This window comes from Lissotriton vulgaris, chromosome 6, assembly GCF_964263255.1.
Source record: "Lissotriton vulgaris chromosome 6, aLisVul1.2, whole genome shotgun sequence".
NCBI lineage: Eukaryota > Metazoa > Chordata > Amphibia > Caudata > Salamandridae > Lissotriton > Lissotriton vulgaris.
Genome location: NC_141694.1, coordinates 1,162,271,419 through 1,162,294,770, shown reverse-complemented (window position 1 = coordinate 1,162,294,770; position 23,352 = coordinate 1,162,271,419). Strand labels below are relative to the sequence as shown.

The 23,352-nt window shown below is 43.5% G+C and overlaps 1 protein-coding gene across 1 annotated transcript in view; it reads left to right on the top strand.

The window, feature by feature from the left end:
* Positions 1–14,131: 14,131 nt before the first annotated feature.
* The window catches only part of PLG (plasminogen), a 330,074-nt gene continuing 320,853 nt past the window's right edge, over positions 14,132–23,352 (top strand). Inside the window, exon 1 of the mRNA XM_086927242.1 lies at positions 14,132–14,284. Coding sequence (XP_086783368.1) covers positions 14,233–14,284 — 52 coding nt within the window. The 5' untranslated portion in view covers positions 14,132–14,232. The remainder of the gene's footprint in view (positions 14,285–23,352) is intronic.

Here is a 23,352-nt window from a genome sequence, read left to right as displayed (position 1 = left end):
ACGGTGAAACAGACTCAAAATCCAAAAACAGATAACTCAATTACCAAGTCTGGGTCACCTGCCATTGAATATCTTCATTGAGCCCCTGTTTCACCCTGTTAAGGGTGAAAATCCCAAAAGTTTCTCTTTTCTTACGCAATATCTCAGTAGGAAATCCTGCTTTTCTTTTTGTCTTCTCCAAGATACACCACTTGATGTCGTTTCGTTTTCAGAGTGATCTTTGTCCACACAGTGTTGGACAATTGGCGCAGACTATTTCCTAGTGCGCACGGCCGACTTGTGTTCACGTAAGCGTACTCGAAATTCACACGCAGTCTCCCCAATGTAGATAAGCCCACATGGTCACAGAAGCAGATAGACTATGTTCTGACTTCTACAATTGGTACGGTCATGCAGCCTAATATCATGGCCATTAAGAGTCAATTTGTCGGTAACAATGGCAGTCTCACAGGCATGACATGAGCCGCACTTATGGTTGCCTGAAATGATCGGTAGGCCTGTGATTAAAGTCTGACGGGAACCACTAACCACAGGTCTTGAGTGGACTAAGATGTCACGCTGATTTCTGTTTCTACGATAGGCCACCAGTGGTATTCCAATTGGGACGCCTCCCCATCACTATTCAAGATTTACCAGTTCTTCTGAATGATGTTTTTGATCTTATAGTTAAGGGTCGAGTGATTCACAACACAGACAACCCTATCCTGAGCCTCACAACATGTGCCTTTCAACAAAGTGTCTCGATTGTAGTACTTGGCTCTTTTGTATGCATGGCGCACCAACCTAAGAGGATACCCTCTGTCCTCAAGGCATCGCCATGTTTATGGAATTCTGTCATATTCGAGTTATTCCTTCAGACCTGCAGGAATTCTCCAAAAGGGAGGAAGTCCTTCTGACAGGTCGAGTGGTAACTGCTATATTCCAAGATGGTGTTCTTAGCAGTGGGCTTCCTGAACAGATTCACCTCCAGGAAGCCATCGACATCTGAAATGACAATGTCGAGAAAGTCCACACTGTGGGAGCTACTGTTGGAGGTACCTTTTAAATTGGGGTCACTCGCGTTCAACCACAGGATGAACTCCTGTAGTGATTCATTGTCTCCCTTCCAGATGAAAAAAATATCATCAATGAAGCGCCTCCAGAGACCAACCTGGTCAAAGAAAGGAGACACTTCATTGAAGATATGTTTGAGTTCCCACTCCCCCATGTACGTATTAGCTACGCTGGGAGCTCAAGATGCTCCCATGCTGGTGCCCTTAAGTTGTTGAAAAACAATACCATTGAACTGAAAATAGTTATTCTTGAGCACTACCTCCAAGCACTCAAGAATAAAACCATCTGGTCTGTCACCAGCCGATCTTCGTAGCAGGGCAGCGACCGCTTGTAACACTTGACATTGAGGGATATTCGTATATAAAGCCTCAATGTCAAGCGTTACAAGGATCTCTGTGTTTTGAATAAATGGCATGCCCTCAATGTTGTCAATAATGTCACCCGTATCGCGGATGTATGAAGCATAAGTTTGTGTTAAGGGACACAGATACGCCTCCACAAACTTGGACAACTGTTCTGTGCTGGAGCCAATGGTCGAAATGATAGGGCACATAGGGGGATTCTCAACGCTTTTATGGATCTTTGGGAACCCATACAAGGCTGGAGTTTTGGGACATGTTTTGTTAAGGAAGTAAAATTCCTCTTCACAAATATATCCCAGTTCAAGAGCTCTAGCTGTCATTTCGCCAATGGTGGTTCTCAATTTAGTAAGTTCCCTAGGATGAGATCTTTTATAGTGCTCAGGGATAGCCAGCATCTGGAGCATCTTATCATTATAGTCTGTCTGTTTCATTAAGACTATCCCGTCGCCCTTGTTGCAAGGTTTCACAACAAGATCTTTGTTTTCCTGAATAGTCTTAGTAACTGTCCCACACTGATATTAACAGAAATTTTGACTTTTTAGTTGGATCTGAGGTTTGCAGCAGATTCTGGTAAGGAAAATGTTGGGGGATCATTGCAAGAAACACCTTCCAGGACTCCCACGGGTGTCTAGTTTTCAGATATGTCTGCGTTTTTTAGGTTCCCCTAGATGTCTGCAAGCCCGAGACCAGAAACAGAGGGGCCCACCTATCTGTCACAAACAACCTGGTTTTTCAAGGGGGTCATCAGCGTTTTTGATACCCAGCTCACCGGCCATCTAGGGAAACCTACCAAACCCAGACATTTCTGGAAACTAGAAACCTAGGGCAGTTCAGGGAGGTGCGGCTTGAATGGACCTCCCAACACTTTCCTACCCAGAATCCCCTGCAAACTTCAAATTTAGCTAAACAAATCACCTTTTCCTCACTTTTCTGTGTGGGAATGTTGTGGGATCACCGGGTCGCCACAAATATCCTACCACCCAGCTTTCCCCCATTCTCCCAATACAAATAGTCTCTCACCTGCCTGCGTGTGCCAAGTATCCATGAGAGGTAAGGGCCCAAAACCTATCCCGTAGATATCAAAATCACCTATCACAAAACAACCTGGTTTTGCAAGGGAAGCAACCTAGGTTTTTGGCCCCGGGCTCGGCGGCCATCCAGGGAATCCAACCAAATGTAGACAATTCTCAAACCTAGACACCCAAGAGAGTCCAGGGAGATATGTTATGTTATGTTATGTTATAAAAATATTTCTAGAGCGCACTAACACCGATTGGTTGCTTGGCGCTGTGATCAGCAATAACATGAACATAGAGGGAAGAGGGTTATGAAAATGCTTGTCTGAACAGCCAGGTCTTCAAGGCTTTCCGGAAGGAGAGGAGATCTTGACAATTCCGGGTCTCCATGGGGAGAGAGTTCCACAAGCGGGAAGCAAGGGTAGCAAACCTACGACCTCCTGCACGCTTTAGGTTGAAGGAAGGCGACTGCAGGAGGTTCTGGTGGAGTGAGCGTAGGTTGCGGGACGGGGTGTACTTGGAAATCAGGTTGTTGATGAATAGTGGGCTTTTACAGTAAAGGGACTTGAAGATTATGCAACCAGTTTTGAAGGCACATCGCTGGACCACAGGGAGCCAGTGTAGTTTCCTAAGGAGGGGGGTGGCTGCCTGACGCCTAGGTTGGTTCAGAATTAGCCTTGCGGCATGGTTCTGTGCCATCTGGAGTCGCTTAGTTAGGTAGTTGGGAAGACCTATGTAGATGGCATTCGCGTAGTCCAGATGGGGCAGTACAGTAGAAATAACCACCTGGGTGAGTGCATCGGGTGTAAGCAGGCGGCGTACCTTCCGGATTTTCTTCAGTTGGAAAAAACACTTAGAGACCACTTGACCAACTTGAGTTTTAAGAGACAAGTCTCGGTCCACGGTGACTCCAAGTGTTTTGGCTGACAGGGAAGGTATTGGGGCTTGACCTAGTTCCGAAGGCCAATAATGCGGGCCCCAATACTTACTGCTTTCACCTGTCAGGACTAGTTCCGTTTTACCCGGATCTAATTTGAGCTGGTTCTGGTCCATCCAAGCTTTAATATAGCTCATGGTGGACTGGAAGTGCCGTATGGAGTCTTCGGTGTTATTAATGGTGAACAGCAGCTGTAGGTCGTCTGCATAATTGAAGACTCTCACCTGGTTGTCTCTTAAGGTCTGAATCAGAGGGAGTATAAATAAATTAAATAGGTGAGGAGACAGGGAGGAGCCCTGTGGCACTCCACAGGTGATGGCCTGTTTGGTGCCCATTAAATCACCAAGGCGCAGAGTTTGGTTACGGTCAGTCAAAAAAGATCTCAGCCAGCCGGCAGCTAAGTCCCTGACGCCGGCTTGTTTGACACGGTCGACCAAGATGTCGTGGTCGACCGTGTCAAAAGCGGCCGAGAGGTCTAGGAGCACCAGGGCTTGGGGAGAGCGTCTGTCAGCACAATCGCGCAGGGTGTCCAGAACTGTCGTGACTACTGCTTCGGTTGAGTGAGCAGGCCGGAAGCCTGCCTGATGGGGGTCGAAGCAGGAGGATTCCTCAAGGAAATTAGATAAGCATTTGGCCACGTGTGCCTCAAGGACTTTTGCCAGATAGGGCAGCAGCGAGATCGGCCGAAAGTTGGCTTTGCAGGCTGGATCTGCCCCCGTTTTTTTTAGAAGCGGAATGACAATGGCTTCTTTAAAAGCTGTGGGGACTAAGCCAAGAGTCAAGGATTTGTTCAAGAGTGTAAGGGCCGGGACTGGGTGGGTCAGGAAGCACTCTTTTAAGATGTGGGGCGGACAGCTATCTGAAGGGGCACCGGATTTTACTCTAGGTAGTAATTCCCGAAATTGATCCTGGGTGATGAGTGGGAAACTGCTCAGAGTGTAGTGATTTGATTTAATTGACATGCCAGTGGTAAGGGGGGACACTGGTCGGGGGATGCTGGCTTTGATGTCCAGTATTTTGTCAATGAAGTAGACATTAAGTGAATCACATAGAGACTGGGTGGGGGGTAATCTTGGGTCGGACCGTGTCAAGGTTTGTAAGTTCATTGAGGATGGAAAAGATGTCCTTAGACTTATTTGTAGATTCCAAGATTTTGGCAGAAAAATAGGACGCTTTCGCCGACTGGATAGCCGTCATGTATTCTTTCCTAGCTTTCGTAAAGGACTTTTTTAAATCAGGATCATATTTCCGACGCCATTGACGTTCTAGTTGTCGTAAGGCCAGTTTCCTTGCTTTTAGGTCAGTGGAGAACCACCGATTGGCGTCAGCACGTCTCGCCCGTTTGATTTTTTTAAGAGGGGCATGAGAATCCCTGGCCGTGTTGAGCCAGTTGGTAAGCGAGGAGACCGAGGAATTGATCTCGTCTTGAGCAGATGGGATGGTGTTGGCTAGTGACTCTAGAAAAGCAAGTTTATTGATTGAATTCCAATTCCTGGCTGATACGCTTCCGACTGGTGCGGCAGTAGTCGCGGGGGGGATGCATAGGTTAAAATGAAGGAGGGCGTGATCAGACCAGATGCATGGCGATATGGTTGGAGCAGTGGTACAGGAGGTGTTAGACCACAACTGGTCAAGGATGTGGCCCTTGCAGTGGGTGGCGGAGGAGACTAGTTGGATGAGATTTAAGTTGGAGAGGAGGTCCGACAATTCAGCTGAGTGGGGGCCTTCTAGGGGGTCTTTATACCAGTAATTTAGGTCTCCAATCAGAAAGATTTTGGGGTGCTCGAGTGCTAGATTAGCAAGTTGGTCGGCCAAGTTCATAGGAAATGTAGGCATTGGGATCGGGGGTCTGTAGAGAAGAACACACGCAATTGTCGAGTCAGGAGTGGCGATTTTCAGTACAAGATTGTCTGACTCCTCCAACGAGAGGCCAGCGAGGGAGGTGACGGTCAGGTTGGAACGGATAATAGCAGCGACTTGCATGGACCCCCCAACGTTTAACTCTCCAGAATCCCGTGTAAAATTTCCCACCCCCCACCGTTCCCCCAGATCTACCGATAAAAATGGTACCCCACTTGGGTGGGCCAAGTACCCGCAGCAAGGAAGGGCCCAAAACGAATTGTGGAGACATCAAAATGACCAATCAATGCAAAAACAAGGTTTTGCTGGGGGGGCGCTGCTTTTCTAGTCCCAGGCTCAGTGACCATCTAGGAAAACCTACCAAACCCACACATTTCTGAAAACTAGACAGTAGGGGAAGTCCAGGGATGTGTGGCTTGCCGGGATCCTATAACGTTTTCCTACCCAGAATTCCCCGCACAGCTCACACTTAGCTGAAATAAATCAAATGTTCCTCATATTCCTGTGTGGGGTCACTGTGTCGCCATAAATGTCCTACCACACAGCGTTCCCCTTGGTCTCCCGATAAAAATGATCCCTCACGTGTGTGGGTGTCCAATGCAGAATCTCCTAAAAACATATTTTGTTTGAAAATATAGTGCTTAGAGTTCGCTGTGGTATCCCCTCAATCTCTATGTTTTTGGCCCTTCCCAGTCACAGGTCCTTGGCCCACCCACACACGTGATTTTACTCGGGAGACTGAGGGAAACCCTGAGTGGTAGGCTATTTTTTCAGCTAAATTTGAGGTTTGTAGGGGATTCTGTGTAGGAAAACGTTAGGGGATCTACACAAGCCACACATCCCTGGACTACCCTGATGGTCTAGTTTTCAGAAATGTGTGGGTTTGGTAGGTTTCCCTAGATGGCCGCTGAGCCCGGGTCCAAAAACTCACGTGACCCCCTTGCAAAACCTGGTCATTTTGTGATAGGTAATTTTGATGTTTCCACAATATGTTTTGGGCCCTTCACTGACACGGGTACTTGGTCCACCCACAAAAAGGAGGTACCATTTTTATTGGAAGACCTGGGGGAACGCTGGGTGGTGGGAAATTCATGTCAGCCCAGTGATCCGACAATTTTCTTACACAGAAACGTGAGAAAATCTGATTTTATTTCAGCTAAATTTGAGGTTTCAGGGAATTCTGGGTAGGAAAACGTTGTATGATCCATGCAAGCCATACATCCCTAGACTCCCCTGGGTGTCTAGTTCTCAGAAATGTCTGGGTTTGCTAGGTTTCCCCAGACGGCAGCCGAGCATGGGGCCAAAAACTCAGTGGCCTCCCCTTGCAAAAACAGGTTGTTGTGTGATTGGCAATTTTGATATCTCCACAATATGTTTGGGCCCTTCCCTGACACAGGTACATACATAACCCACCCACACAAGTGAGGTACCATTTTTATCAGGAGACATGGGGGAACACTGGGTGGTGGGAAATTTGTGTCAGCCTGGTGATCCCACAACTTTCCTACACAGAAGCTTGAGAACATTTAGATTTTTTCAGCTAAATTTGAGGTTTGCGGGGGATTCTGGGTAGGAATGTCTCTGGACTCCCCAGGTGTCTAGCTTTCAGAAATGTCTGCTTTTGGTAGGTTTCCCTAGATGGCCGCCGAGTCTAGGGCCAAAAAATCCAGGTGAACCCCCTTGCAAAACCAGGTTGTTTTGTGATAGGTAATTTTGATGTCTCCACAATACGTTTTGGGCCCTTGGATACCTTATGTCGATAATAAGTTACAGGGACCTAAGCGCAAACTACCCCAAATAGCTCAAAATATGCTTAGCACAGGGAGGGAGGCCTAGCAGCGAAAGGGTTCATTTATCCTACATCAGGTAGATGTGGAGTGCTGTGTAGCACAGAGTAGTGACTCTGCACTGGTTATATGTGTGCCTGGAAAGAGTAAAATACATGTATAGAGCAGTATTTTGTAGTGCATGTGAGATCAGTGCTTATGCTGAATGTATTTATGCCTGTGGGGAATACATGGCATGAAAAATGTAGTGATGGCAGTGCATGCACAACAACAGCATGCGAAGTACTATTTAAGAAGGGTAAAGAATTGTTCAGTGCACACATGGTCAATGTGTGTGTTGGCAGTGTGTTTGTTTGTAAATAACACACCCTGGTTGAATGTAGAACAACTTGAGTGCTGAAAAGTGCACACAGACTGAGTGTGTGTACTGAATACATGTGTACATGTAATTGTTCAATGCATGGAGATGCTAGTGCTGGACAGTAAGTGTGCTGTGAATGCATACTAAGTAAGTGTGCCTGCAATTGTACTGTATATGGAAAGAACCCTAGGTTACATTTTGGGAAGCCCAGGCATGCCTGGTGAAGACATTCGTAGGAGAGGAATCCCTCCATACAAATGTGTGTATTGCTGCATTCCTGTGAGCTGGGTGGGACACACACTGGGGAGAAAAAACTCCCTTTACACTTCAAAAGACTGCTCTTTGATTCAGTGATAGATCACAAGGAAGCGGTCAGGGCGCATCCCAAGAAGAGAGATGGGGCTGATAAGGGAATCATAAAGAGCAAGACTGGGGGTCTGGAAAAACCTTTTGATGCACATATCACTCTGGCTGACATCCACGTACAAACTCTATTCACTCCGATGAGTGGTGTTGTGGGACGATCAGCTTCGGAGTCTTGCCTGCTGTGATAGACATCTTTCATGAGGAAAGACTAAAGAGAGAGGTGTCCACTTCAAAAGAAACAGAACTCCAACATAATACTTCAAAGACTTAGACCTTATTCTATGCCTGCAAAGAAAGAAGGTTGAATCTCCGAAAATGTGTTATCTGCCAAGCAGCCACATGTACTGTATGAGAAAGGGAAGCTCTCCAAGACTTCTGCCTGTGACCAGGACTGGGGGCAAAGGCCTAATAGTCTCCCTGCTGGGTGAGCGTACACCACCCAGGCCACCAAGATCACCTGGGCTTAAGATTGTGGCACCATTGCCTGCCTGCTTGCTAAGACCAGTGTGCCCTGTGCAGGAGTGGAGAGCATTGGAGGGAGCGAGGTCCATTGGGGAGCCCTTCACGGGCCGTCCCTGATTGAGGTATGAGGCTGTGAACCAACTGGGCTGTTGCCTGTGTGCAGTATCAGCTCGGCGACCCTTGAATGACACTAGAGGGCCACCTTGTTGTGAACCATGCCGGAAGCTGGTTTGGGAAGTACCAGGACCACACCACTGTGCCTCAATGGCCCAGTATGCCAGAGGGTTCCTCCATTGAACTGATTTTGGAGCAGGTGTGCACAAATTATGAATGCCGAAATCAGAAACTTCATATGTCATGAGGGGCTGCTGTAGTGAGGACGATCACATCAGGAGAGTCTGCACCAGAATGGTACTGCAGCAACCCTGTATACACTTCGGAGGATGACACCACCACCACTATACCCTCCACAGGGGGAAGAGTCACTTACCTTTCTGTTTGAGAGCGGGAGCAGCTCCGATCACTTGAACGGACCGGCGGCATTGCTCAACAGAGAGAGACTGTGCTGCCGGATGTTGCCATGTGCATCATGAGCGGCCTGACTTTGCCACACAGGATCAGGACTCTTGAGTACCCGAGGAGAGGGCACTCACTTCATCACTGAACACTGTCATACCACTGGAGGTGGTAAGACTGGAACTGGGCCTTTGGGGCACTTGGGGGGGACTTGCTGCTAACCGGTGCTGAAGGCACCATAGACACATTTGACTAATTCCTAAAGCGTCAAAGGGAGAACTCTTGAGTATGGCCTAATAGTTTGCATTCCCTGGGTGCAGAATAACCTCGAACAAGTTACACAAAGGAGGATGGGGAGGGATTTCCAGGATAACTACTGGAGCCCCGATATCACGTGGATTTGTTATTGCTTCTGAATGTTGTATAACTTTGTGTGTCCAAATTTAGAAATAAAATACTTATTTTTTTAATATAAAAGCAAGTATTAGACTGAACATTGATTTACTATTCGTACTGTTTACACTTTGAGTTGAGTCGTGTTCACTGACCAGTATCTGCATCCCTCGAGGGAGCCTTGATTGCAAGACCTGCACTACCATTGAGAGTCAGTCAGGTACAGAAGGGGTACTTGGCCCAGTTGCTCAGGATCCATATTAGGTCGGCCCCAGGACATCAGGAGTAAAAGGCATCAACCACTTTTGTTGGGCCTAGTAGACCCTGCATACCCCATGCCCCTCTAAAAATGGGTCTGACAGTTGTCCATGATATAGTAGTCATCTATAGCAGGACTAGCCATTTGTTAAAAACCTGAAGCAGTTTAAGGTCTCCACACTTTAATCATTCATATGAAGCCTAGGAGAAGTTCAGGGACCTAGTTCTCTAGTCATTTGCTTAAACCCAGAAGCAGTTGAGAGCCCTTGTACACATAAACCTCTTATAAGAGATTCTGACCAATTGGAACTCCACTTTCTGAATGCTGCATACATGCTTGAGCAGGATATGTGTCTATATACATCTACGTGGTACAGAAAAAATAGTAGAGGTTGCTTTCTACATCATGTATGCATCATGTACAACAGCACTCCCTGCCTTATTCTCCTGCTTGGTGCGCACCAGATTTCATCACTGCCAGTCACCCAGTCTTACTGACAACCCTCACTAAAAGCATTAAAATTGAAGGAACGGTCCTTAACTCATTCTCCTTCTTAGAAACAGGCACCAATCTGGAAAAATGTCAAAACACACATGCCTTCTCCCCCGTGACATATGGTTGACCGCTCTTGCCTCTGAACTTTTAACATTGATATTCGTCTTAGCTATGAAGCAACTAGTTGGCATGTTGTTACACAACACAAAGGCTCTATAGCACATCACTATACTGTCACTAAATAATACCTCACATAATGGAAAACCTTCTTAGGCCTCAAAACATTTATGAATGTTTGCCAACTGCCACAAAGTGAAGCTCACAAAAAGAATGGAGGACCACCCGCACCCTCACATAAGATCAGCGTTTGAGAACATGCAGCTTGGAAATTTCTCTTCAACCGTTAACCACAAAAACCTTGGTATAACCCAATAATGCTTAACTCCAAACCACATGTTTCTAAAGCGATTCGGGCCTAGATTTACGGTTCTTCACGCAAGCACCTTGTGAAAAACTGCAGTCCTTCATTGCTTGAAGGGCAGAATATGACAAGCCCTAGATTTAACTAGACTCGTTTGTCAATTACATCATCGAAAGCTTTCTTGCTAAATATTGCAGTTCAACCCTGCAATGGGGTGTAAAAGAAAGTAAATGGAGTCTAGCCTAGGATTTGTACTCAAGATACACCCAGAAATACAAATTCAAAGGTGTAAAAAATAGCACAGAGGTCAGAAAACTAAGAGGTTTGGTGCATATTATCAAGAATGGGTGTTACATTATCGGCGCTTTTATCGGCAGGAAACTGCTGATAAAGCGGCGATAATGGGCTTGATAATATGCTCTATGAATTCCAATCGAAGCCCATGTTAGATGCCTCCACATCTAACATGAGCTTCGATTGGAATTCATAGAGCATATTATCAAGCCCATTATCGCCGCTTTATCAGCAGTTTTCTACTGATAAAAGTGGCGATAATGTAACGCCCATTCTTGATAATATGCCCCTTTGTTTTAGAGTAATACACATATGCCTATGCACACATCTTACATGTATGTCTATCAGACTTGACCTCTGTTCTGTGCCTTCTTTTGCTTGGCCCGTCAGCCCACACCTGTTCTGCAAACTGTGTTACCTCCCATCCATCAGGACTACACGTCATTGAGCCCCTCCCATCGCCCAATCCACAGGAGGCTTCCGGCTCCCACAGGCGTCTCCTTGGAAACGTCAACCCCGCACAAGCCTCACACAGCTCTTCGTCTAACTGAGGTGTGCCTCGCCTCCCAGGCCACCCCTGATCAGATCGCCCCTCACGTCGTTTTCCCCATACTAATCATAGCTCTTCCTCCGACAGATTAACTCTCCTAACACCGATCACTGCTGGATCGGTATAAAGAAATTCTCCTTTCTGGACACCCGACTGAGGCGTAATTGATCCGCAGCCCCTGGTAAGTCCTCCTCATTTCTTCTCCTTCTCTAGTAGCTCCCTCGCCACCACTCACGGCACTCATCCCTCCTCTTTCTCCCCAGACGATTTTGACTTCCATAACTCCATGGATCCCGCACCTTGACATTGGCTGATTTAAACGCTGTGCCCGGTGAGTTCTTGTCAACACTATACCCTCCACAGTTGTTCCAGCCCAGCCATCCTTCAAACTCATTCTTGCCTTCCCTCCCCAGATCCCTTGTGAAATTAATTGACAAATTGGACCCCGGCCACCCTTACTCTTCATATCCATACCAGGTAGCTATTCCTTAGTTGCCTGTGCTGCACGTGCTCTAGTACCCTTCCCCGCCCAGGCGCCATCGCGATTTTGTTAACTGCCGCCTGCTCCCCTTTCCCCCCCTTGTTACCCCGCACCTGCCATTCCAAAACGCCGAACACAACAAAAAACCACCCCCCCTTCAAACCAACACAGTGCCTACTAGATCTTGCCACATGAGACCCCTTAATAACAAGTCCTCCAGTACCTAATGACTGAGTGCCGCTAGGCACTATCAGGACTCAATTAATCACCGCCTGGACCCCTTACCCGCCTTTCCAGAGCGCTGATCATCCCCTCCCTCCATCTTAAGCGTCAATATTGCCAACTAGATCATGCCTCTAGTACCTTAGAACTGAGTGCCACCCTTTACCGGTGGGTAAAGGGTCCATACCTAAACATTCAGAGCGTAATTCATCCCCTTCTCCACCTCAGAGCGCATATCCCTGGACAGTCAACCCTGATTCCCCGCGCCCCATCGCTTCCGCCTTCCCTTTCCCTCCCTCTCTTATCCCTTTCCTTTGCCCCTTTGTACAGCACTGCCTTCGACCCAACCCAGTCCTGATGAAGATCCCGATTAAGGTGGATCGAAACGCTGTCGACCATTCAGCGCGATCATAGGCGCTCTATACAAAGTGGTTCATGAACAATACATCAAACCAAAGTAGAAACAAACTCCTCAAGCGACCTGGAACCACATTGTGCCAATTTTTCACTGTATATATTTATGCACCAGTCACCATGCGCCGCCCACGCTGATCACATTCTCACCTGCGTCGCTATTGTGGTTTTCACTCACACACCTCGAGCACCAAGTGCAATTTGGGTTGTTTTTCATTTGTTTTATTTGTATATCGCAGTGCTGTCACAACTGCTAATTGCCCCTTTTTGCCTTTTTCCGAAATGTTTACATAAATGATGCCATGAGCACATGCTATAATCAAATAGAGTCTCCTTGCTTCTTTTTTGATAATGTTGTACTCATATCCTCGATAATTGCCTTTGAATAATACCAGTTGGGATATCATATGCTCTTATTACATTCTTTTGCTAGGTGTCAGGATTTGGGTCCAAGCTGATCACCACACTAAAATAGATTTATTTTTGCACTGGCTCACCAGAGACACTTCCTATTGCATACAGTAAAAAAGATGGGATGGTTTTAAGAGGTTGGGTTGTTTAAGAGAAAGTTGACCCCTCACTGCTGTTGGTGCCACTTTGCATCATGCAAAGATTTAATAAGTTAGTGCATCATTGTGCAAAAGACCCTCATGTGCGATATAGCCATAACTCATAGTCGCCTTATCAATGGAAGAAATCACCTCTGGCAGTCCTGATAACATCCGTCTTGACCCCAAATAGGATTCAATACTCTAACTCCACATAGAAAAGGTAAAAAAGAATTGGACCCCAATCCTTACCTAACAAAATTCACCCTCTCTCAATTGTTTTGTGTGAGCTACAAAAGCCATGAAGAACTAAAAATTCCTCACCAACCTGACAAACAAGATATGTCAGGACACACCGGCTTTTCCTAGAACCAACTATTGACTAGACTTGAATCTCCCAACTGTAGCGGCTATTCTCCAAGATTCAGAAACTTCCTTTTCCTAAGAATATAAGTACAAATTGAATGTCATATTTTTCTGGCTGCCTCTTCTTGAGCTGCAGCCACATGTACAGTCTACAATGTACATAAAGTTTGCGTGATGCTTTGACGTGTCCATCTGGTGCACATGCCACCATGCGTGTAAACGTCCATGAAAACTGTTCCTGAAACCGAGTAGGGCGGCAAGTTTCGTCTCAGTCCCTACTGCCCTTTCAAACTGTGCACTAAATGGTTGACCACGCCCTGGGTCAAAACCCAAGCACACATGTACCCACTTATGTACAGTGCTCACTTGCTTCTTCGAGCTAGGTTAGCTCTCCTCAAAAACCGACAATCAATTACAGCAACATAAAATATTATCTTTTACTATATTTCCGACTGAGGCTTGCCAGATTTTAAGTCAACCATGCGTCAGGGGCTTGAATTTAAGGCCAGGCTGGTGCCTGGGCTTCCATTGTATTTCTGAATGATTTGCTCCCTGATGATACATGGAAAGGCCAACATTCTGACTTCACACAGGTAACGCACTGAAAAAACATTTAAGGGAAAAATACTGACCAGAATTCTTTTCAACTCACTTGCCACACAGTAGCGCTAACCATGCGTTTGGTGATATTGTAATAGCTTTGGCACAAACAAAGGTCTCTACCTCAGATATTTGATTATAATAGCAGTGCGCCACATCCTGACCTTGTGTGAAGCCGAACCCCAAATGATTCCCAGAGCAAAGCAATTTTTGATGTTCCCGTTCATTTTGCGTGGGGAGAACTCTTTCAGCACACATTTCCCGTCAGCTAACTCAAATGAGATGTCGTAAGGTATTGACACAATGCAATGTTTGAATGGCTTGACCCCTGTCGGGCAAAAGGTTACCTGGAGAATGATTGATTTGTTCCCCCATCTTGTTTACTTGATGGACCCAAGCTCAGATACCTGTCCATGCAGATTTTCACTTTTCCTCACCACTCCTCAGCAGAGGAATAAGGCTGTGCAACATGGGTCCTCGAAAAAGAGCAACGTTTCTGCTTCTTCTCTTCTTGCATTCAGGTGAGTTATTTGTTTACAACGTCAAAAAGAATCGACAATGAACTTAGAGATCACATTTTGCTTTTGTTGGCTCAAAGTTTGTAAAAAGAGAGATAGCTTGAATCCTAAGCAATAGTAGCAGGATTAAATAGACAGCACTAGTATTTGGATATTTTAGACTTGCCAGTTGCTGAAATTGCAAATGCAAAATTACATTAGCACCTGCAAGCAACGTTGCCCTTCACCAACGTAATATATGCAATCTGTCAAAAATATATATATATTACAAGAAAGTTGCTAATCGTTTGCATATGGTGTATGGTATTCACTGTTGCTGCTTAATCTACAAATCTTCCATTCATCAGTGAAGCCAGTACCATATTCATAATCCATAGGACCACTGACTCATAGCTGAGGAATTACATCTAGATCAAGATGATTTATTACTAGTCCTTGGAATTCAATTACCAAGAAAAAAAAAACTTTGAAACTCCTTAATCAAAGCACTTGCTTTTTATACAATAGAGAGAATTAAGGGGGTGTGGTGTTCAATTTCCACTTTAATTTAAACATACTCATTTTTTTTTTAAATTATAGATTATTTCATCAACTACATTTCTGGTGGATAAAGGTTTTGAGGTGTAACCCTGTTTCAGTTCCAAATTTCACATAATCATTGAAAATTGACACTTTATGCTACCTGCGTGCTTCTAAATTGTAACCAGTGCACAATATTCTGGGAACAGCCATCCCAGGAAATTAACAGAAAAACAGCTTCACTTCAGTAAATGAAGCACAGACACTCAAAATGCATGTGCAAGTGTCTTTAATTTAACCCTGTGTCAGGGGGCCACATTGACACATTTCGGCTCAAAAAGCCTTGGTCAGAAAAGAACACCATCTTTGTTTCAACCACTATATACCCCCCAGAAATGTGCCCAAAAAGGTGTACATAGATATGGAAGACACATTCAATTCCACAATGTTACACGAATATGGAAGATAAAGTTCAAGTGGGCTACATATTAGTAAAGGAGATGACGTTTTATTAATGTACCAGCTTTTACATTAATCAGTTACAATAAGATCAAATCTTCCCAATATTCTGGTAGCCAATACTTTTGCCACAATATTTTGGCTGGTCAATATTAAACCCTCAATATTCCAGTAGTAGGTTGGCACCTGCTGTTAACCTGCAACAGTGTATTGACTCTAAATAGCAACATAAGGAGCACCTTAATCAAAAACGTCATTTTTTAGTTCTCTTGATGCAAACAAAACACCCTATTAACTATTTTATGTTCCGTAGTAGTTAAGCTGACTCAGCTTCCCTCACTGGACATTGAAAAGCAATGCTGCTACCTGATGGCTATCTTCTATATACATAATTGATGTTTAGGTCCTGGGAAAGTACACAGTGTGAAACCATCTGGCAAATTCTTAGATCCTGAATATGAGTTTGACGGTTTGATGGACCACCAAACCCACGGTGGTTGTTGCAGCAGTGAGGTCGCAACATGCTTGCGGTGCTGATTAGGCACTGACAATCATATTACGAGTTCCTCACATCCATCATTTTCATGGCCATGAAAAGTGTGTCGGTGAGGAAACTAAGGGCCCTACAGGGCCCCCTGTTGCCTGAGGGCTAGGGGATTCATGCAGGGGGCACAAGTTATGTCCCCTGCCTGTGTGCACCCCAGTTCCTGCACAGCATGCCCATGCCATGCAAGGACGGGCTTTGGCGCTTCCTCAGTCCTGTAGTTCTAAAGCTCACATATGATCCTCAGAACTGCACTGCCACAGTACAGTCAAAGTACCGCCTGTCAGACCACAAGGAAACTCGTAATCTGGTTGGCGGTTGGCAGCAGGGGCGGCTCTAGGCTCATGGTGGCCCTGGGCAGGGAGCGTAGGTAGGGGGCCCCGGAAGAGGGTGTCCGTGCGGGGCGGAGCGCGGAGGCCAGTGAAGAGGGGGGTCAGGGTGTTTTGAAGAGGAACAGAGACAGAAGCCGCCAAATCCCTGCCAGGGGCCGCCACGCAAATATGTATCCATCCTCAGAGGATTATTATATTAAGGATATATATTGGCGTGGTGGCCCCTGGGGTTTGGTGGCCCTGTGCAGGTGCACAGCTTGCACATGCCTAAGGCCGCCCCTGGTGGCAGTAAACTTTGGCGTTCCGGGAGAGGGCCAGTGGCGTGCCAGCCCGCTCCCACACTGCCAGATTCGTATTTAGGCCCTCAGTCATATTAATTCACAATTATATGATCCAGTCTCGCAATGTGCATTGTATAGAAATGTATTATAGGAATAATAAAAGTTCTAATCAGGATTACCATGAAATAATTTTCCCACACCAAGAGCTGCATACCAAAGGAATTACCATGTCATAATGCATTTCAGAACATTCATTTATTCGATTAGGACATGCTCATTTTAAGTAACACAGTTTGGAAAGCTAACTCTAATGCTTCAGTGTTGAAAAACGTACAAGAAACTGTTTGTATTGCATCGGGTAAGTGATGTAAGTGACCTGCAGGCTATCACAGCTGCTAATTACCCTTCCTGTCGTTTTGGGCACATGCCACAGACAAGGATGCATAATGAGGGGTTAATGAACATCCGTTTTTGCCCTGAAAGTGAGGCAATAAAGCTATTAGCACAACCACACATAAACATACCTAAAATAGGGAATGCTTCGGGAGCCTGAGCAGCCTCTGGATGGAATAGGCTTCAACATATGATCGTTTTTAATTGAGCTTCCTGTACACAGATGTCTGTCCGGGATATTTCCCTTGGTTCTTGGTGGATGAAACCTAAAGTGATTGCCTTTTTTAGCATTTCTTCGCATTTTTAAGATTTTGAATTCAATATCGTTTTCTTTACTCATTGTGGCTTAGTTGAGGTGTGGGGAACGTGTGCTTTTAGAACCCAATTTATAAGTTTTTTGACATTTTCCTGGAAATCATTTCACATATTATTATATTGTTCAGCTTCTTTCTAGATGTTTAAGATACTTAGCAAGCCTTGACATCATTGATAGAGGGATTAGCTCATGACATTACTACTAATGAAGTTTTTTGAGATGCTTCTAATTTTCTTAGTTTTTTTTTATAGGGCAGAGATATTTTATATGTGAGGGAGCGATTGAGTACTTGAGTGTGATTGAGTGCTTTTAATTGTAATCAACCTATATGGAGCTTATCAGGACTTCAAATGGTTGCTAGTAAAATCAATATGTACCTACACATACATCAAATTGTTTTTTAGTTTTAGGGATTTTGGTAAAAACAATAAGCAAAGAGTTTAATAGCAGTAGATTAGTTAAATTTTCTATTGCTATTGTGCAACTAACTTGTGCTAAAAGTATCTGGTGCATTTGCATTGCAAAACAATCATGTGAGTGAATGAGACGTACATTATATCAAATTGTTGTGGCAAAATGAGCTGCGTTAGAGGTGCAGCTTTATACATGATGCATTAAAACAATAAAGGTAACCCAACAGTCTACCATTATGAAACCTTCTATGTATGAATGCATTTAATTCTTTCTAGAACCTTGACAGTGTTGGTATAGGATGTGGAGTGGCAATTGTTAGACCTGACACTCTTGGTATGGTCTTCTCCCAAACGTTTTAGTTTCAAGCTTTTTTTTTATTGTTTCACCTACAACAATAAGGCAGGCATACCCACTTGAATAACTGAAGGTTCCACTTACAAGGGAAATATTCAACCCCCCATCATCCACCCACCCATTTCCCGACATTACCTTAATTTGTATAAAAAAAATAAGCTAAGGAACAAGTAGCGGAAATGGTGTCATGTGTCTTCTTTGGGTTGTGTTCTACTATGGAGTAGCAGGTCTATTACTCCTTGCCGATTAGGACATCTGAGGTCTCTATCGTCTTGGTTAAGATACTCCAAAATTGGGCCGCACATTTTAGTGAACTTCTCTAATACATACTGGAGGTCTTATGCAATCTTTCATAAGCTAAAAGTTGCCAAATCTTCTGCAACCACACTGTGGTCTTTGGGATAAGGTTTCCCCCCAGATCCCCAGTACAGTCTGCTTCACTGCTAAAAGAAGATAGGAGATTATGTTCCCTTTAGGGGAGTGAAAAGGATATGCCTTCTTCTGGGGCAGCCCCAGTAGGATTGACATAAGGTCATTAGTCAGGGCCTTCCCCTCAATGCCCTCTATAATAAACAGGACTTTCTCCCAAAACCAACTCAAACAAGGACAAGACCACAAAATATTATATATGGTCCCTGTCCCTCCACGTCCTCCCCTGGGTCTGCTGTTATCCATTATATGGAGTTATGCTGCCATCTAGTGCCACCGGTACAAAATGTTATAGAGTGTCTCCCTCCCTTGAGCGTGCCAATGGTAGTTGGTCCTGCGTGTATGAGTTGTGTCCCATTGTTTATTTTCTAATGTGACTTCTAGGTACTTCTCCCAATTCATCCTATAGAGAAAGTGTGACTGTGGAATGTTAACAAGGAGGGTGGAGTATATCTGGGCACACCCATCTTTTGCCTTCACCTTCCTGTTTTCTGAATTTATTTTTGTTGGCATTAGGTCTCTGTGCACTTTACCACTGCTAACTAGAGTAAAACGCGTTTGATCTCACCCTAACACATGGCAAAGTTCGCCTACACCTTATTGGCACATTAAATTTACTTATAAGTCCCAAGTAAATGCAGGACTGTGGACCCCCACAAGCTTTATGGAAACATGTTAGTCCTTTCTTTTGACTGCAAATCTGAAACTGGGTCTGCAAACCACAGAGGAGGCCTCGCACAGACCTATGAAGCTTCATGGTTATTGGCCACAAACTTGGCGGCTGCTTCACAAACCCTACAATAGGGTCTGTAACCATGCTAGGCAGGGCCTGTGACTAGGCAAAGTGAAGTTTGTCCACCAGCAGCAGGTTGGGGAGAGGACATTACCTACAGCTAAATGCTGCATGCCAACATTCTTGCGGATCCCAGAAATACTGTCAGCGTTATAGAGGATCAAAAAGGTTTTGACTCTTATTTTTTTACCTTTGACCCTCCAGATGATCTGAATTAAACCTGACATTCTTGCACTGGGCCTAATTAGCTGTCTGTCAAATGTCATGCAGATTATTGAAAAGCGTCAAAACATTTAGGGAATAAAACTTTATTGCCCTAATTTACTTTTGACCCTCCTTGACGGACATTCTCATAACTTGACATACCAACAGAAAGCTGAATCTACTAAATGTCTACCACATTTCGTACAGATCTATCAAATGGTGACACATATGTTAGCAAATTAACACTTTTAAAACTCTTCTAAATGCCTCCTGATAGAGGTACCTAAAATGTAAACTAGCAAGAGTATCTTAAACATGCTTAGCATCTGCCAGATTTCGTGCAGATCCATCAAAATGTTTCAAAGTTTGAAAAAATGTTTTAATCCTCTCACTCCCTTTTAGCTTTGCTCGCTCTATTGGATCTACACAAACCCCTAAATGCATGCACTGGGTGAAAACCCTTCCAACTCCCTTCATCATTTCATGCAGATTCGTCAAACAGCACCAAAGTTTTTAGTGAATAAATAATGTATTGTTCAGCCTTTTTCTTTGCTTCCCCCAATGTATTTGCTAAAAACTTGAAATAGCATTATAAAAATTATCCTTTAAAATTTTTGCCAATCATTGTGCAGATTAATCACATGGTTTTTAGTAAATTAACACTTTTTGCTCCCTGCATTTTTTTTTAACTGATGCCATCCTAAATGGATCAACATGAATGGGAAGATACCAAGGTCAAGCTAAACATGCTATTGGTCTGCAAACTCCATGCATATTTGTCAAGGTTGCTAAAGTTATAAGAAAACCCAATAAAGTCTTCAATTTTCAAGATATTCCTAATGTTGTAACCCTTTCAAGGCCATTCAGCATCTTTTTGTAATGCAAATATCTCGAAAACTACTCAATGGACTTACGACAAACCATGAAAAGTATGCTTGCTGAACAAATTTGGGCATGCTTGAAAATTTGGCAGAACTCCACTCAGCGGTTTTTGCTGTAGTTGTGAGCAAAATTTCTGTAGGTAGCAAAAATATTAAAGACATCTTTTTTGACCTCTACATAACTTTTTTTTTCTCTGTACCAAACTGCTCAAAAATTGCCATGCTGGATATTAGCTGAGCATTATTGCTGAGTGCCACATTTTGCGCAAAACTGTCCACGTGAACCAGAGTTATAAAAAGAAATTACTTTTCAATTGTAAGTTGTCCTGAACTATAACTGCACACTGGTGACCACGCGAAAGGTGCATTACAACACAGGCATTACACCGCAATGCCTTTACAATGCAAATGTCTTTACATAGCATGCCATTACAATGCATGTCATTACAACGCATGTCATCACAACGCATTATAAGGTGAGTAATGGAGAATTTAAAGTTTTAGGGTGGGCATGGGTTTTGGGGTTGTTGGGAAAAGTAATTTTTACCCCTACGCTATCCAACAGTTTCCCTACTGTTGCACTCACTGGAGTGGGAATAATAATTTTTACTCCTACGCTATCCAACACTTACCCTACTGTTGCCCGAAAAGTATTATGCGTTGTAATGGTTTGCGTTGTAATGGAATGCATTGTAATGGGAGTTTAAAAAATGCGTTGTAATGGTAGGCGTTGTAAAATCATGCAATGGAATGGTACTTGTGTTGTAAAAACTGCAATGTAAAAGCATGAGTTGTAATTGTTTGCGTTGTAACATCATATATTCTATGACCACCAATGTCTAAGATATAACATATCAGCTATAGCAACACTAGTTGTAGTTAAATCGAAGTTTCAAGTGAAAAGGCAATTTTGAATTTCTTTATAACTTTAGCACTGTTTGATAAATTGGAACACGCTTTACCCCAAAACAAGTCTGGTTTATGTTCTGATATCAAGTTTCCTTGCAGATCCGTCTGGGGAGGAGGGATAAAGGAGTGTGCAAAAAGAGAGATGAGAAACTACTCTCAGCTACAATAAATGCTAAACAGAATTACAGCAAATTTGCATAAAATTAGAACTGTACTCAGAGGTTCGCCTTTGGTTGGTTTTGTGTAAATCCATTAGGGGTTTTGAGAAATCAGTGTTACGAAAACTGTGTTGAGCGGGCTTCAAAGGGTTAAATTAAAGCAGATGGACTTGGACCTCTCTGCAGGGTCCCCCCAAACTTTGCCTTCATCCCACCTGTTTTCTGAATTTCGTTTTTGTTGCCATTAGAACTGTGCACTTTACCACTGCTAACGTGTGCTAAAGTGATTCTGCTCTCTCCCTAAAACATGGTGCAATCAGCTAACACCTGATTAGCATATTTAATTTACTTATAAGTCCCCAGTTTATGGTACTGCCGGTATGCATCGCCTGTAAATGAAATGCTACTAGCGGCCGGCAGCACTCATTGTGCCACCCATTTAGGTAGCACTTTATAACATGTCTGAGGCCTGCCATTGCAACCTGTGTGCGGTTTGAACTGCCAATTTGACATTCCTTTTTAATACATATCAGTTCCCACTAAGGTAGACCTTAAAAAGCCTATAGGGCATGGTGTCTTGTATTAAAAAAGCGTGACATGTGTTTTTAACTTTTAAATGTTCTGGTAGTGAAAAACTCCTAAATTTGTTCTTCACTACTATAAGACTATCTCTCTCATTGGATAACATTGAACTACTTTATTACATTTAGTAAGTGCTAGCGTTTGATTGGAAACAGATAGCAATCACACGTTTTGACCCAAATGAATTGCAATTTAAAATCCTCTTTAATGGCAAAGTTGTATTTTAAGTCACAATTCTGAAAATGCCAATTGGTATTTTCCTGTCCTAACCATTTTGTGCCTGCTGCCTGGGTCAAATGACTGTAAATAGCTTGGCAGTTGGCCTTTCTGCATACCTCTCAGACATTGAGACAAAGGGGGCTAGGTATTGGCAGGATGCGCAATCCTGCCAGGATGGGTGGGCAGAGCTGTTCCCTGCCACACTTAAATCTCAATGGGCTGCCTCCAGCACTCCAGCACATACAGAAAGGGACCTGACACCAGTCCTAGGCAGGAGAATAGAAGGCCTTTCCAGAGCCAGATGAGGGGTAGCCTAGAAGGGTACAGAGCAGGAATATCGTCGTAAAAATATCGACTAACCTAAATATCGCTGCAAAAATATCTACAGGAAGAAATATCGATGACAAAAATATCGTCTGACCAGAATATCGACAGACAGGTAAGTAATATCGTTAACATTAATATAGTTGTAATAAATATCGTTTACAAAAACATAGTTTACAATAATATCGTTTTTTAAATAATTATAAGTAATGTAGTGTTTTTAATGAATATTTGTAGTCAAAGTAGTATTTTTAGTAGTATATTATTATTTAATAATGTATTTTCAGTTGAATTTAGTATTAATAGTTCCGTAGCGGGTTGTGGGTTTATAGGGGAGTAGGGTGGGAAGTAATTTAAATATAATGAAATAATACATTAATTAATGTTTTAAATGAATATAAATAGTGTAATAAATAATAGTTAATTAATTTCAATTAGTTAATTGAATTATAATTATGTAATTAATTATGTTAATTTTTTAATTAATTTTAGGTGTGTGTACAAGATTTTTTTAGTGAAAATGTTTTTGGGTAAAGGGGTATTTTTAGGGTTCAGGGTCAGTTTTCAGTTTTTGGGTAAAGGGGTATTTTTAGGGTTCAGGGTCAGTTTTCAGTTTTTGGGTAAAGGGGTATTTTTAGGGTTCAGGGTCAGTTTTCAGTTTTTGGATAAAGGGGTATTTTTAGGGTTCAGGGTCAGTTTTCAGTTTTTGGGTAAAGGGAAATTTTTAGGGTTCAGGGTCAGTTTTCAGTTTTTGGGTAAAGGGGTATTTTTAGGGTTCAGGGTCAGTTTTCAGTTTTTGGGTAAAGGGGTATTTTTTGGGTTCAGGGTCAGTTTTCAGTTTTTGGGTAAAGGGGTATTTAAATATAATGAAATAATAGATTAATTAATGTTTTAAATTAATATAAATAGTGTAATAAATAATAGTTAATTAATTTCAATTAGTTAATTGAATAATAATTA